General features: G+C 36.7%; 1 protein-coding gene across 1 annotated transcript in view; it reads left to right on the forward strand.

The window, feature by feature from the left end:
* Nucleotides 1–15524, forward strand: part of LOC149067547 (uncharacterized) — an 80155-nt gene that overhangs the window by 20375 nt on the left and 44256 nt on the right. The window contains exon 2 of the mRNA XM_089252427.1: nt 14908–15105. Coding sequence (XP_089108553.1) covers nt 14908–15105 — 198 coding nt within the window. The remainder of the gene's footprint in view (nt 1–14907; nt 15106–15524) is intronic.

Raw genomic sequence — 15524 nt, forward strand, 5'->3', positions numbered from 1 at the left:
AATAAACCAATTAGTTATTCGTGAAAATACAATACTTTGAAAAATGAAAGGGTAATGAATATATTCTCGCGGCCCGGTACGATTGATGTCACGGCCCGGCGGTTGAGAAACACTGCTCTAGACGGTGGTTTGTTGATTTGGAGTACAATTGTCTTTAAACATCCGCACAAAAGATCTGACAGAAGATCGATAACAGACAATAGCTCAAACCAAGTTGTCGAACCCTGCGTTCTGTTTTCCAAAGAGCTGTTAGACAGAATTTCCGGCTAATAGACGACAACGTCCAAACAAATAGAGCTCTTTTAGAGGCTCAATGTGTTAAATCACTGATTATTCACCAGACCTGAATCCAGTCGAAGTTGTCTTGGGCAATATTGGGACGTATTATAGCACAACGCCATCTCTCTTCCCAGGACAAGAGCTGCGATCTGCTCTTGCACGAAAGTAGACATTAATACAGTTGGAAATGATTAGCAATGTAATTATGATCATGGAATGGTAATATGTGGGTGCTGCATAATCATTCGATGTTGTTAAACAACATTCACTGTTTTGTACTCCTAGTGACCGTACCAAATATTGTGTTTTTTGTTGCCACCATAATTTTTCTATTTTTACTCTTTTACTAGGTGATATGACATTTATTTCGTATAATACCCGTTAGTAAAAGTTTTGCTCCATTTTCCGTTGCATTCCATTAAGTAGTTTTCAGAATATATATATATGCCGGAATTTTCGTCAATTATCCTTTAATTTTGCTCACCGGTATAGTATAGTTGCTGGTTGGTGAATATCGCATGATAGGAAGTATAGTTGTAGATTAATATTATTTCAGGAACCTGTAAGGTCTTGGAAAACGTGGTAAAATCAGAATCCTTGGAATCATAGGATCCTTAGAAAAAAAATCTAGTTTTGAGTGTGATCGGAATTCTTCCGCAATAGTTGTTCCCATCCACTACGCGATTAATTTGGATCGGAGCTTCCTTCCCTGTCTGTTTATTTGCTATATGGATGATGGCATTGTCTTTTAGCTTCCTTTTTAATCTTCAGGGCCAATTATCAGCCGAGCGTTCGCATATCTTATGCGTGATCTGATCCGTGATCTTTTTCCCACCAACATAAATATCATTGCCTTAATCAGTTTCTTTCGTAGAAACTTTTGTATTTACTAATTTGTGAAGACAGATATAAAAAGGTTTTTCTTTCATACGCATATGGGACTTGTTTTTCATCCTCGTCATTCTTTAAATAGTAACTTAACTGATATTGTGGTCTTTGGAAATCGAAACGAATCTCTGTCTCCACCAATTGACTTGAATACAATGAATAACATGCAGATATTTTCACTTTAAATTATTCCTACAACAATTGCATCTGTAATTGATGTATTGCATGACGAAATAATATCTCACCGTGTATTATTAACATTAAATTACGTCCCCTCAGACTAGTCATGATAGCTAGTCTTCCCTGAAAGACTGGCTTTGTGAAGCGTCAGTTGTTCTGTTTTGCTGGGATATCGGGCCTACCTTTGACAATCCAGCTGAAGAGTCTTTTGGGATGAATAGCAATCCGTTCGGCACAAAAAAAAAAAATGTTTATCGTATGGAGAGCTTAATGATAGATGTCTGAACCATAAGCTTTCGGCTCAGGAATTTCGTTTCTAGCGAAAAACAAAAAATGCTATGCTGAACGTTTTTATTAGAGTATGTGGTCAGTTCTGGTATACATACGACGATTGCTCATAGACTATTATAGATAATGGTACAATGGGGAACTTTGTTTATTCGTAGGCCAGGGCTTGACAGAGTGAAAATAAATTTAGGTGCCAATTTATTTTTTTATTTTTTTTTTTTTTTAGGTGTAAAATTTCTTAACCCACTTTACGATCAAGGATGTAATATTGCGTCCAAACTCCAGTGGAATAAATTCAAACAAGTTCTCTGTGTTTTCTTTACTATCTCCTCATCATCGCGAAGCTTTGTTGTAACCTTATAACTTTTTCCTCTTCATTTTTCCTATACCCTGATAGTGATTTTTTTCTCACATATGATGTATCTTTCTACGTATAAGAGTGAAAGAGAACAGGAAGGTGAGGGTGCAAAAGAAATCTTTTACTTTTTACCTACATTTTTTTTTATCAACTTATCTATTATACTGTTTTTTAATCTTTCATTTGTTTTTTTCCCTTTCGGCACAACAGAAATCGCGACATGACTACAGAAAAACATTGCTACCGCAGGGAGTCCCACATCGAGGGGTTAGTGCACCAACCCCTCGGTGAGTATAAAAAAACACTGCCGTTCGGAATCGGCAATAAATTGTATGTCCCGCGGTCTAATTAGCTCTCGCGTGCAGAAAACGACCGTGGTGTGACAAAAATTATCAAGTGTTTTTCCCCTTCCCTTTATCTTCTACTTTTTCCTTCTTATTTTATTTTTTCTAACGTGCGGTTAGGTTAAGACAAGGCTACCATATTTATCGCCAATTCATCAAATAGAGATCATACGAATTTGTTGCCAATCGCTTGTAAGCGAAGGGGTTAAGAGCCAAATACCTGGTTTTTGCTCGAAAAACGGTCGTAAATAATGTTTCTTTTAACTTTTTCAGGACTTTATATCTAGTTCCTGTGTTAAAAAACACTGCCATGAAATCAAAGTATTTTGGGTTTTATTTACATAAACTCCAGTTTAGTAATCACATACAGAAAATTTTAGGCACCAATATTGATTATCTAATTGCTATGTTGACCCAGCGCCTGGGATTTGTCATCCCCTGTCACAGGCTGACCATATTTCTCCCAGAAAAATACCAGAACTTGGGATAAAATAAATACGGAACGTCACCAATTCTCTCCAAACAACTTCCAAACTAGGAAAAAGTACAGTATCACTTGGATTCAATGGATGAAAAATAAAGGGCTACTGCAAATCGGAGAGGGAATTAAAATGTATTTCAATTAGGGCTGGGGAAATCAATTAAAATTTTTAACTGGTTAATCAAAAAAAGTTTAGTCAATTAATCGACTGATTAATCAAATTTTAATTAAATATTCTTTGTGACCATATAATATTAATAGATGTAATAAAAATATATTTTATTCACATTTCACTCACCTATTCAGTAGATGTGATCACAAATATAGGAATAGGTTAGTAAATTAAGACTGCCTGCTTCTCTCTCTCTCTCAAGCAATTTAATACTCTAAACATGATTGCCAAAACCTGTAATTTCTTCACTGGGATCTTGTCTTTTTTTTTAAATTGGTTATTTTTGGTTATTATTCACTTTCAAAACTACTTTCGATTATACTGTTGCTTGGTTTCTTAGAGAAACTCCTCTCAAATGGTACTTGGATGTACAAATGGTACAGGAGATGATCTGATGCTTCCAAGGATACGAAAAACTACTGTTCAGAGTGCAGACATTTTGCATAAATTTTGGTATTGTATTCTAAAACTTCCATCAAACTCAATTTGAAATCAAAATCTTCAGTTTTGATTGAATCTAATTTGATCAAAATATTGACCAATTAGATGTCTTATAAATATATAAGACATCTAATCGGTTTTTGAAAAAAATCAAGTTAATTCACAAACTTTAAATAAAAATTTTAATCGAATTGATCGAGTCGATTTTTTACACGATCATTATTGTTTTATCATTGTATTGTTATTTTATCATCATTTGTATTATCATTTATCATTACGACACTCAACTAAAATGTTTAACTGTGATTAACAATTGATTGATTAACCAATCCAATTAATCGGACCAGCCCTAATTTCAATGTGTGTATGATCACAATATTTATATTACCACTCATGATCATCATAATATGATTTATAAGTTGTGAAAATGATCTTTAGATTCTTGATTTCAGTAAAGAATAAAAAATTCAAGGTAGCCTTGTTGAAAAATGGGATATTTTATGGGATATGGCACATTCACAATTCTTAGCACTTCGACCTAGGACTTTCCAGATTGCAAAATCCCAATGAGTCTTCTTCTGGTAAATATGTTGATTCTCAATGTCTTCCAGCCATAATTGCAACTTTCTTAACTGCGGGGAGGGTGTCTGTCGAATAGACACACGTGAAATGTTGAGTGAATGTGTGTGCTGGGGGTTTATTACGCTGATGCTGATGTCGTTATGCCCGCGTTTCAAACACGTTTGAGGTTTGCAGAACATTGTGGAATAGATTTATATCACCATCGTTAAAGGTTGCTAGCGATCTTCGTCATCACTGTGCCAATTGAAGTGATTTGTTTTCTGTCTCTCTTTTTGATGCCTAACATATATCTTTCCATGCTCCTTTGTGTATAATAGACTACCTCCTATAGTCTTTGTATCATCTTGCTTATGAGTGTATGTTTCAGCTAGATAAGTCATTGCTGGTAACACACACTGGTAAAACACTTTTCTTTTCAGGCATAATGGCATGTGGCTCTTCAGAACTACACAGATTTTGCCAAAAGTGCTCCATCCTATTCTGATTCTTCTGTTTATTTCATTAAAGAGGTAATTTCTTGTCCCAGGTATACATGGCTTTGTACTTCTTCCATGTCTGTGTTGTTGAGCAAGATATATTATTCATCAAAGCAAAGGGGTTGAACATAACTTCAGTCTTTACAGATTCATTTTCAAATCCACCTGAATACTTGTCTTTGCCAGTTCTTGTATCATTTCTTCTAGTTCGTCTGGATTACTGCTGTTAATGACATTGTCGTCTGCAAAACGCAAATGGCTGAGAAATTCTCCATTTATTTTAATTCCTTTCTCATCCCAATCTAGTTTTCTTCTAAAACAGCAGTAAAGAGCTTTGGTGAGATAGTATCACCCTGTCTAACTCCTTTTCCAATGTTTAATCGTTTGCTTTTCCTTTATTCAAACAGATGGTTGCCTTTATTTGTCATATATTTTCTTAATGATATTGGTGTAAGTCTTCTCTACCCCAGTTACATATCTAGAGCTTTAAAATCCTTCCAGTGTTTAATGAACAGCAGATGTGAAGACATAGTCAAAGCTTTCTCAAAATCAATGAAGGCCATACAAAATGGTAATTCGAATTCCTTGTGTCTATGAGTTCCCTGATTGTTTCGATGTAATCCATTTAAATAAATCCACTTCAAAAACCTGCTTGTTCTTTTCGTTGAACTGCGTCCAATGTAGATTCGAGCCTATATGTCAGCACTTTGGTGAAGATTTTATAAATTACTGATAAGAAACCAATTGGTCTATAGTTCTTGATATCCACTTTTTTATCCTTTTTACGAAGAAGAACCATCATTGCGCTATTCCAATCTCCTAGCACATCCGATTTTGTGAGACAATTTGCGAATAAATTAACCAGTATACTAGCAAATTCTTCCCCCTGCTTCTTTAACAATATCTATTGAAATCCCATCTTCACCTGGGCATTTCCCTTTTTTCATACATGTTATAGCCTTGTAGACTTATTCTTTCAGCACAGGGGCTACTTGTAAAAATTCTGCTCCATTCTCTTTACTTCCTGCTCCCTTTCCTCTCTTCCGATCCTGTTCTTCATGTTTGTATAGAGTATTATAAAATTCCTCAACAATACTAATAATTTCATTTCCATCTTTTGTGATGGTTCCATCTTTTTAGTGAAAAAATTTCCTTTCTCCCAACACAGTTTTCGTTTTGCTGATTTTAAGCTTCTATTACCTTCCAGTGTTTAAATGAACCGGTTTTCATTAATATTGTTAGAATTTATTAGATGTATAAAAATCACAATTTTTTTAAACAAAGTGAGCTTAAAAATTTTGATATTGTTTATGTGGCAAAAAAACAGGATAGAAGAGTTAGTTTTTCAATAAAATACAAAGTGATTCAGAAAAGATGGGAAAAACTTTAAGAGGTGATAGTACACGCCAATACAAACAATTGTCATAAAAAAATGCATGGTCTAACATGAAACGCAAATGCGCTAGTGCGTTTTGAAACAGCCGCTCCACAAACGTTAAAATGGCATTCCTGTCGAAATTTATCGGGAGAAAAAGAACACTGTATGCATGCAAATATAACCTGGAAAGGAAGAAGAAACCATATGCAAATCTGTGTCACAGTTAGAAATGTAAAATTCTCGAGAATAATCTTTAGGAGAATATTGATTATTCTCATCAAGGAGAATATTCGAGAATGTTCTCTGGAGGAATTTATATTATAAATAACTTGAGAATATTCTTATAAGTTCTTGATTAGAATATTCTCCTGTTATTTACAATATAGTTATATATAATATCCATGAGAATATTCTCTAGAAGGACTACTATAAATTACAGGAATATTATCGAAAATAGTAAGAATTATTCTCAAGTTATTAATAATAGTCCTTCAGAATATTTTCGAATATTCTCCTCAATCAGAATATTCTCCAGTTATAGAAGACCTTCCAAAGAGTAATATATGCAATAACTTGTATTATAATAAATAATCTCTATAAATAACTTGAGAATAATTCTTATTATTTTCAATAAGAATATTCTCTAGTAATTTATAATAGTAGTTCTTCGAGAGAATATTATTCTCAAGAATATTCTCTGTACCTGTCTCTCTTCCCGTCAAGAAGACGGGAATACTGAAGTTTGTAGCCTACAATATTAAAGTTTGAAAGCAAGAAAAATTATACCATCATGGCTAAATCACAGAACTTCTAAAGAAATACGAGTGAAACAGAATTTATATGTATGTACATTGAAGAAAACAACAGTTCTGTATCTTAGGCCGGCATTACCCGTTGGGGTAAATTGAGAAGCTATCCATACTTAGAATAAGACAACCATAAGTATTCTTTATGGGCGTTGTATAATATTTTATCACGAGTATATACTGTTTATAATTTTTATTTATTGCATTTTTAATTGGGTTGCTGTATTTTTGAAATATATGGCATCCATATTTTTATGGGCATCTTTATCTCAGCCACCTGGTTGGGCATTTTGCTTGTTGTGGCGTTGTATTTGTATTTGTATTACATTATAAAAGTTTCATAAAAGTTCTTTTATAAAACTGTAAAAATGCAGCCAATAAGAGTATTGGTTGCATTTGCGCGAATATAACCAGTATGCTTATTGGTTGTATTTTTCAAGTTTTATAAAAGAACTTTTATCAAACTTTTATAGTGTAATCCCGGCCTTATTAGAATGAAGGCGATTATATAAGAAGAGCTTCTTTTATCAATCACCTTTGGTTTAATTTTTTGTTTTGAACTTATTTCTGAAAATTTATTTAATTTTAATTTAACTTTTTTTTAAGGTTTTAATCTTAAAGTTTCTAAATCGTCATAACCAAACTTTTAAAAAATCTCATCATGACCAAGAGAATATTGTGTTGAACACAGCACCACCTAGTGTTGTGAGGGAAACTCTTGGAGTTCCACCCATGGCATCAAGCCGCTATATACAGGGTGATTCAGAAAAGATGGGAAAACTTGAAGAGGTGATAGAGTACACACCAATACAAACAATTGTCATCAAAGAATGCATGGTCTAACATGAAATGCATACGTGCTAGCACGTTTCAAAATGGCTGTTCCACAAACGTTAGAACAGCATTCCTGTTGAAATTTATCAGGAGGAAAAGAACACCATGCATGCAAATGTAACCTGAGGAAGAAGAAACTGCATGCAAATCTGTGCATCACAGTGAATAAAAGGCGTTGACGCCAGCCCTGTGAAGTTATTCCAGCGTGCAACAGTTCGAACAGTTGTAAAGTATGGTTGGAAGTACTGTATGGAACTGATATAACCCGCGGGTTACTGAATAATATATAAGCTGACTAGATATGTAGTTACGTTCATGAATGAGGGCCGTATACAAAATTTTCCATTTTCGGAGAGTTCTTTCTTTTTTCCTGCGGATTACATGCTGAAAATTATGGCAATTTTATTGCTCTTCAAAGACAGCGTCTACACGGCGTAAATTTGCTTCCTTCCTACGGGATTGCGAATACTCTTTTTTTTTTTTTTTAAATAACTTGAAGGATTGTAATCTTGTAATCGCCCTTTCGATTTGTAAAAAATTTTCCAAGATCGTGTTGAAGGAAAAAAAAACTGAATCTGTAAAAACCGGCCTTCATTTCGTGTTCTGGAGAAAACACTAGGTCAGTGTTTCCCAAAGTGTGCAATATCGCCCCCTGGTGGGCAGAGCCAGAGCATTTTTTGTGAGGCCCCATTTGGCTCAGGGCTCCAGGGCAGTGCCCTGGTTGCCCCAGCCTAGTTACGGCCCTGCTGGTGGGTTATAGAATGGTTCAAAGTGGGTGATAGAAGCTACAGATTTAACATAGGATTCTATGGGTTCACTGAAGTTTGGAGTTGATGAGATAAAAAAATTTTTGAAGAAGGGAGCCATGGAATGAAAAGTTTGGGAACCTATGCACTAGGGCAGGCATCTTCAGCCCGATCGGTTGCTCGCAAACACTTGATTAATGTTCCAATTAAACACCTTGGAGGGATTGCATTCAAGAATTGAAAATCATCATCATTTCAAGCAATCATCTATTAAACTTACCTTAAGGGTGCTCTTCTTTTTGATGATGGGTACAGGCTGTGCTTGCGTCTGGAAAAAAGTTAAAGACCTCCTGCACTAGGGGAAGGAACCAAAATTCACACTTACCCCTTGTGATAGGAGTGGCTCTTTTCCGCCGCATGGGGTGCAGCTCAAGAGGGGTGCATAAATCCGAAGTGAATGGGTGAAAAAAGGTTTCATTCACTTGCAAAAATCAAAATTATATTTGTCCACTCTCTGAAGGGGTGCCAAATCCTGGACGAAAGACGAAAAACAAAATGGATTTTTTTGCTTAGGAATTGTTAGGATAAGGGAGGTGCATGGCCCCATAAGGGGGCTGCCTGGGCTCCAGTCCGGGACTATTCTCATTTTTTTCACACTGTAAATTAACTGTAGAAGGAAGCCCCATGAAAAATCTGGCTTAGCTGCCCGTGAAAGATTCCAGCCTAGGGTCCCTGATGCAGGATGTGGGGTCATAGGGAGGGGATAGGCAGGAAGCACAAAAAGTAAGTCCCACATGGGTAGAGATTCAGTTTCGAACCACCCCTGAATTCTTGTTTCTGGTATCACGGTCCCAGGTTCTATCTATTCCTTCAAGTTTTCTCAATGTCTCCGTTATCAAAGTATGGCTCAAACACGTTATGTCATGTGAATTTAAGCCACCCCTAACTGTATAGACAGATATTTGTACCTGGATTCAAACCTTCTCTTTTCAGGAAAAATTTTATATCATAGTAATATTTTCCAAGTATATTGCTCCAGAATATTTTAACTCTTAAATCAATGAATGCCAGTTGCATATAAGGCAATGTGCTTATTGATTTTTTAATCATATGTATATCATTACTAGCTATAATGCCCCATGCTGCATGGGTTTTCTCTATGTAATGGGACCATAAGTGACAAACCATTATAAAGGAACGAACGTGTCTAAAACACATTGTTTAAGAACCACAATAACCAAAGTACCTAAACATTCCAAAAAACATTGTTGAGCCCTGTGAACCATTGTTGCACAACAGTTTTTTGCCCATTTCAAGAATTCACCCAGCTCTGACAAACTTTTAAAGTATCCTATCATTCAAGCTGGTTCCTGTTTGGTATAGGCCTATATTTTACTCCCAGACCACTTAGTCGGGAATGCGGGTTAGTTAATGATAATCACAACAGTACTGACGGGGAATTACCCACCTCTGACTTGGATGGCTTCTCGAATGACACTAAATCACCGGGCAAATTAAAATGTATGCTAATAAATGCCAGGAGCTTGGGTAGTAAGAAAGATTTTTTAGAAACTATGTTAGTTGTGGAGGGCCTGGATCTTATAGCCATTACAGAATCTTGGGCAAACGATGGGGATGAATCTTTCTTACACATCTCAGGATACGATACTTTTTTAAGAAATAGATCGGATAGGAAAGGAGGTGGAGTGTTGATATACGTGAAATCATGTTTGAAGGCTAGAGAGTGTAATGTGAAGAGAAGTGATATTGAAACTATATGGGTTGAGCTTGAAAACAAAAGACATCATAAACTTATTGTTGGGGTTTGTTACAATCCACCGAATAGGGATCAAAACTACATCGCCAAATTGCATGATGAAATTTCCTACATGTGTAAGCGCAAGAGGGTTATCATACTTGGGGATTTCAATTACCCAGGTTTTGATTCAGGCATGAAAGAGACTTTCTTAAGTTGGTGCTCGAAAATTTTTTGTATCAGCATGTATCAGAAGCCACTAGGGGCACTGCTATTTTGGATTTAGTTCTTACTAGTTCTGAGGATCTTGTTGAACATGTTTTGGTGGAGGAAGAGTTTTCTTCCAGTGATCATAGTATAGTCAGATTTCACTGTAACTTTTCCTCGGGTAAGGTTGATAACAAAAGACTGGTTCCTTGTTTTCGAAGAACTAACTTTGATGTTTTGAGAGGAAGGTTAGCAGAAGTTTTCAAAGGCAGGTTGGAATCAGTAGGGGTAGTAAGTCAATGGAAAGAATTTAGTTCAAAGTTGTCCTCTGTTTTGCACGACGTCATACCCTTTGATAAAAATTGTTTTTTCGGGTTCGAAGACCGTCGTCCGTTTGAGTTTGTTCTCAACGTTTCCCCAACACTAGTGGTTGGCATCATCAGGAGAATTGATAAACTGGATCAAAGTCAAGTTTTCCGGAGTCTCGGGTTGTATTTATGCACATAAGTGGCTTGAACTACACTATTGTTTTGCGATTGGTCAGTTGATTCTATGGCTGGCAGCGTATTGTAAACAGTTGTTATGCTGGTAGAACCTGATTGGCCGAGAGATGTGGAGTTATCTGATTGGCTGTTGTCATCATTCTGTTGCTGGACCTTGAAGGGGAAGGTTCTTGTTCTTCTGAGAGCTGGTGTCCAGGATCTGCTCAATTTCAAAGTTTCTTCTCTTCTATTATAGCTGTTTTTGTGCTTGTATATTTCAATAGCGTATATCGTTGCGGCCGATTGTGAGTTCCATTGGATCTCCCACCTACAATCTAGCCAAGGTGTTAACCACCATCTTGCAGCCACACATAGGAAAAACAAGCACATTTGTGAAAGATTCTGGTCACTTCGTCGAAAAAATAAGAAATATCAACTTGCAACCTGATGATATACTGGTGAGCTTCGACATCGTATCATTGTTCACCAAGGTGCCACTGAAAGACGTCTTAGCACTACTCGATGAAATATTCCAAAAAGATATAGTAGGCCTTTTCCAGCTTTGCCTTACTACAACCTATTTCACCTGGAACAACGTCATCTATGAACAGACGGATGGAGTAGCTATGGGAAGCCCCTTGAGCCCGGTTTTTGCCAACTTCTTTATGGAAAAATTCGAGGAGCAGGCAGTAACAACAGCGCCTCTCAAACCAACAATTTGGCTCCGCTACGTTGACGATACATTCGTTGTTTGGGGGCATGGTGAAGAAAATCTTCACCGATTCTTGGACCATCTCAACGGAATCCATCCGAACATCAAGTTCACTATGGAAATAGAGAAAGATCCCGTTCTTGGACGTTCTGGTCAGCCGTCAAGGTCAACGTTTGGTCCTGTTGTAACAACAGGACCAAACAGTCCAGTAACAACAGCGCCAACGAGGCGCTGTTGTTACTGCCTGCTCCTCGAATTTTTCCATAAAGAAGTTGGCAACTACCGGGCTCAAGGGGCTTCCCATAGCTACTCCATCCGTCTGTTCATAGATGACGTTGTTCCAGGTGAAATAGGTTGTAGTAAGGCAAAGCTGGAAAAAGCCTACTATATCTTTTTGGAATATTTCATCGAGTAGTGCTAAGACGTCTTTCAGTGGCACCTTGGTGAACAATGATACGATGTCGAAGCTCACCAGTATATCATCAGGTTGCAAGTTGATATTTCTTATTTTTTCGACGAAGTGACCAGAATCTTTTCACAAATGTGCTTGTTTTTCCTATGTGTGGCTGCAAGATGGTGGTTAACACCTTGGCTAGATTGTAGGTGGGAGATCCAATGGAACTCACAATCGGCCGCAACGATATACGCTATTGAAATATACAAGCACAAAAACAGCTATAATAGAAGAGAAGAAACTTTGAAATTGAGCAGATCCTGGACACCAGCTCTCAGAAGAACAAGAACCTTCCCCTTCAAGGTCCAGCAACAGAATGATGACAACAGCCAATCAGATAACTCCACATCTCTCGGCCAATCAGGTTCTACCAGCATAACAACTGTTTACAATACGCTGCCAGCCATAGAATCCACTGACCAATCGCAAAACAATAGTGTAGTTCAAGCCACTTATGTGCATAAATACAACCTGAGACTCCGGAAAACTTGACTTTGATCCAGTTTATCAATTCTCCTGATGATGCCAACCACTAGTGTTGGGGAAACGTTGAGAACAAACTCAAACGGACGACGGTCTTCGAACCCGAAAAAACAATTTTTATCAAATGATGGCCGCGAAAACCTTATAGACTATTGTCATACCCTTTGTTCGAAAAAAGCGTGTTTGTACATCGCACCCTCTATGGTTCACGGATAGCGTGCGTAACCTTTATCTTATTGGGGTATTGTCCCAAGGGATTGGAAACTTGCTAATGTTCTTCCGATATTTAAGAAGGATAGTAGAGAAGCTGTGTCCAATTATCGTCCAGTGAGTTTGATGAGTTCCCTCTCAAAAATTTTGGAAATTATCATCAAAAGGCAGTTTATGAAGTAGATAGACGAGAATAATATATTGTCGGATAATCAGCATGGGTTCAGGAAGAGGAAGTCATGTGTAACTAACCTCCTTTGCTTCTATGATCATGTGACAAAGGCTTTGGGTAACGGCAAAAATGTAGATGTTGTTTACCTGGATTTCCAGAAGGCATTCGATCGTGTCCAACATGGTAAACCCTTGAAGCGTTTACACGAGATTGGAATTGGGGGCAATTGGCTGAATTGGATAGGATCATGGTTAAGAGATAGGTCGCAACGAGTTATGGTGAACGGGGAATTCTCTGGTTGGACAGATGTCACAAGTGGAGTTCCTCGAGGAAGTGTCCTTGGCCCCATACTTTTTTCACTTTTTATCGATACACTTGATCAGGGTATCGATGGGATTAAAGCAAATTCGCAGATGATGTGAAGCTAATGGGGGTAATCGGGAATCAAATTGATAGGGAGTTGCTCAAGACCAACTTAAACAGGATTGCGGCATGGGCAAATGAATGGAGCATGATGTTTAGCGTTGATGAGTGCATGGTTGCTCGTTTTGGTTCGAACAACCCACGGTTCTCTTACGAGTTGAATGGTGTCACTATCCCAGATGCAACTAGGGTCTCCGATTTGGGAATTCTTATTGACGAGTGGCTTAGGTTTTCTGAACATTGTTCAGCGGTGGTCAAAGAAGTGAATAGAATGCGTGGTCTCATTTTCAAAAAGGTCTCCTAATGTCATTCTTCCGCTTTTTCGAGGCTTAGTTCGTCCTGGTCGGAAGTATGCAGTAAGGTTTTGGAGACCATACCTACAGAGGGACATTGACTTGGTTGAAGGGGTGCAGAGAAGAGCTATGCGTGTCCTTATTGGCATACAGGGCTTGAGTTATGAAGAGAGACTTCATTTTTGGAATATGTTTACATTGAATGAACGCAGGTGTCGAGGAGATATGATCGAAGCGTTCAAAATTTTCAATGGGATGGATAGGATGGACCATGATTTTTTAGTACACCGCCAATCGACTGCTTTTACAAAGGGACGCCAGTATCGATTGATGAGGGACAATGCAAGGTTATGGTGTCGCAGGCAATTTTTCTCTAATAGGGTTGTTAATAAATGGAATAGCTTACCCCCGGAGGTAGTAAATTGTAACACAATTGACACGATTAAAAAGAAATACGATAAACATGTTGGGTTAAATCGAGAAGCTATCCATACTTAAAATAAGACAACCATAAGTATTCTTTATGGGCATTGTATAATATTTTATCATGTGAATATATTGTTTACAATTTTTCTTAATTGTATTTTCAATTGGGTTGCTATATTTTTGAAATTTATGACATCCATATTTTTATGGGCATCTTTTTCTCAGCCACTTTGTTCGGCATTTTGCCTGTTGTGGCATTGTATTTGTATTTGTAAAATTAAATAATATTTTGCCATATAAACTTTGAACTCCCTTATCACCTCTTTAAGCTGGTTAAATTTTGAAAAATCCCTTCTTGGGCTGGGATTACACTGTAAAAGTTTGATAAAATCCCTTTTATAAAACTTGAAAAATCCAACCAGTAAAGCTCATAGGTTACATTCAAGCAAATTCAACCAATAATCTTATTGGTTGAATTTTTCAAATTTTATAAAAGAGAACTTTTAGAAAACATTTATAGTGTGTAGTACCAGCCTTAGTGAGTCTCTACATTATAAAATATAACCACTGACAAAATTTATGTAAACTAAATACTATTTCTAATACAACAACACTTCTACCATTAATTAAGAATAAATATTTAATTCAAACTTAAAAAATCTGATTTATTTATTTATTTATACAAAATATTGTTTGACATTGTACAAAAATTCAGTAATTGTGGAAGAATTGGCAATAATGGTGGGGAAGTTTGTTTCTTGAATTATGGTATGAGGAAAGAATTTAAACAGTCAGTAGAAGCATAAATGGGCTGTACTTTTTGGGGATTGTCCAGTCTATTAGAGACGCTTGATTTTTTTCCCAATTTTTTATCAACCTGGATTGGTTCTACCGAACTGGTGCAAATCAGCTGAGTTCCAGCACTGATTCTATGCTTCTGTACACAATTCAGACTTTACATATATCTTTAATTCACCAAATTTTCTGCAACTTGAATTATGCTTTAATAATTTGTTTCTATATTTGATGTTTGTAGGTACCTATGCAAAACAATGTGATCAAGCCAATTATATTTGCTCAGGGCGATGTCCCAATGTTCCGTCCAATATTCAACTCACAGAAGGTGAATCTGTTTGCAGGAAGGATGTAGAGACTTCTGCTTGCGTCTGTTGGTTGCAAAGCACCACTAGTCATCGTGTGAATAGTCTGTTTTTGTGTGAAGCTAAAATAAATGGTATGCATATATTTGGAATAATGTTTTTCCCTGCTTTTAATTTTTACATTGTTTTATGAACTCTAAGTGATACTAATAAATTAGAAGCTCTTAGGCCTGTGATACATATGCTACTAAGTACCACAAAAGCTTGCTACTTTCAAGCATATGTTACTAATAAGCAAATTATTAGCACATGTATACAAAATCAGCAAGTTTATTGAAGAGCATGCTATTCAATCCCAGGACAATCGATTTGTCTGCCCTTGATAGCATGCAGTTAGAGGGAAAGAAGCTGATAAACAAGTAGTATGAACACATGTGGACATGTTTACTATGAACTAGTTTTGTTTATACTTTGTAACTATGGCTCAATTGGGTGATGAAAAACTTCTGAATTTATTATTTTTTATAGGAACATTGAGTGCATATGGAATACC

Source organism: Pholcus phalangioides, unplaced genomic scaffold (genome assembly GCF_987345545.1).
Source record: "Pholcus phalangioides strain wild (caught in Gottingen) unplaced genomic scaffold, Ppha-v1.0 ptg000029l_1, whole genome shotgun sequence".
NCBI classification, from domain to species: Eukaryota; Metazoa; Arthropoda; class Arachnida; order Araneae; family Pholcidae; genus Pholcus; species Pholcus phalangioides.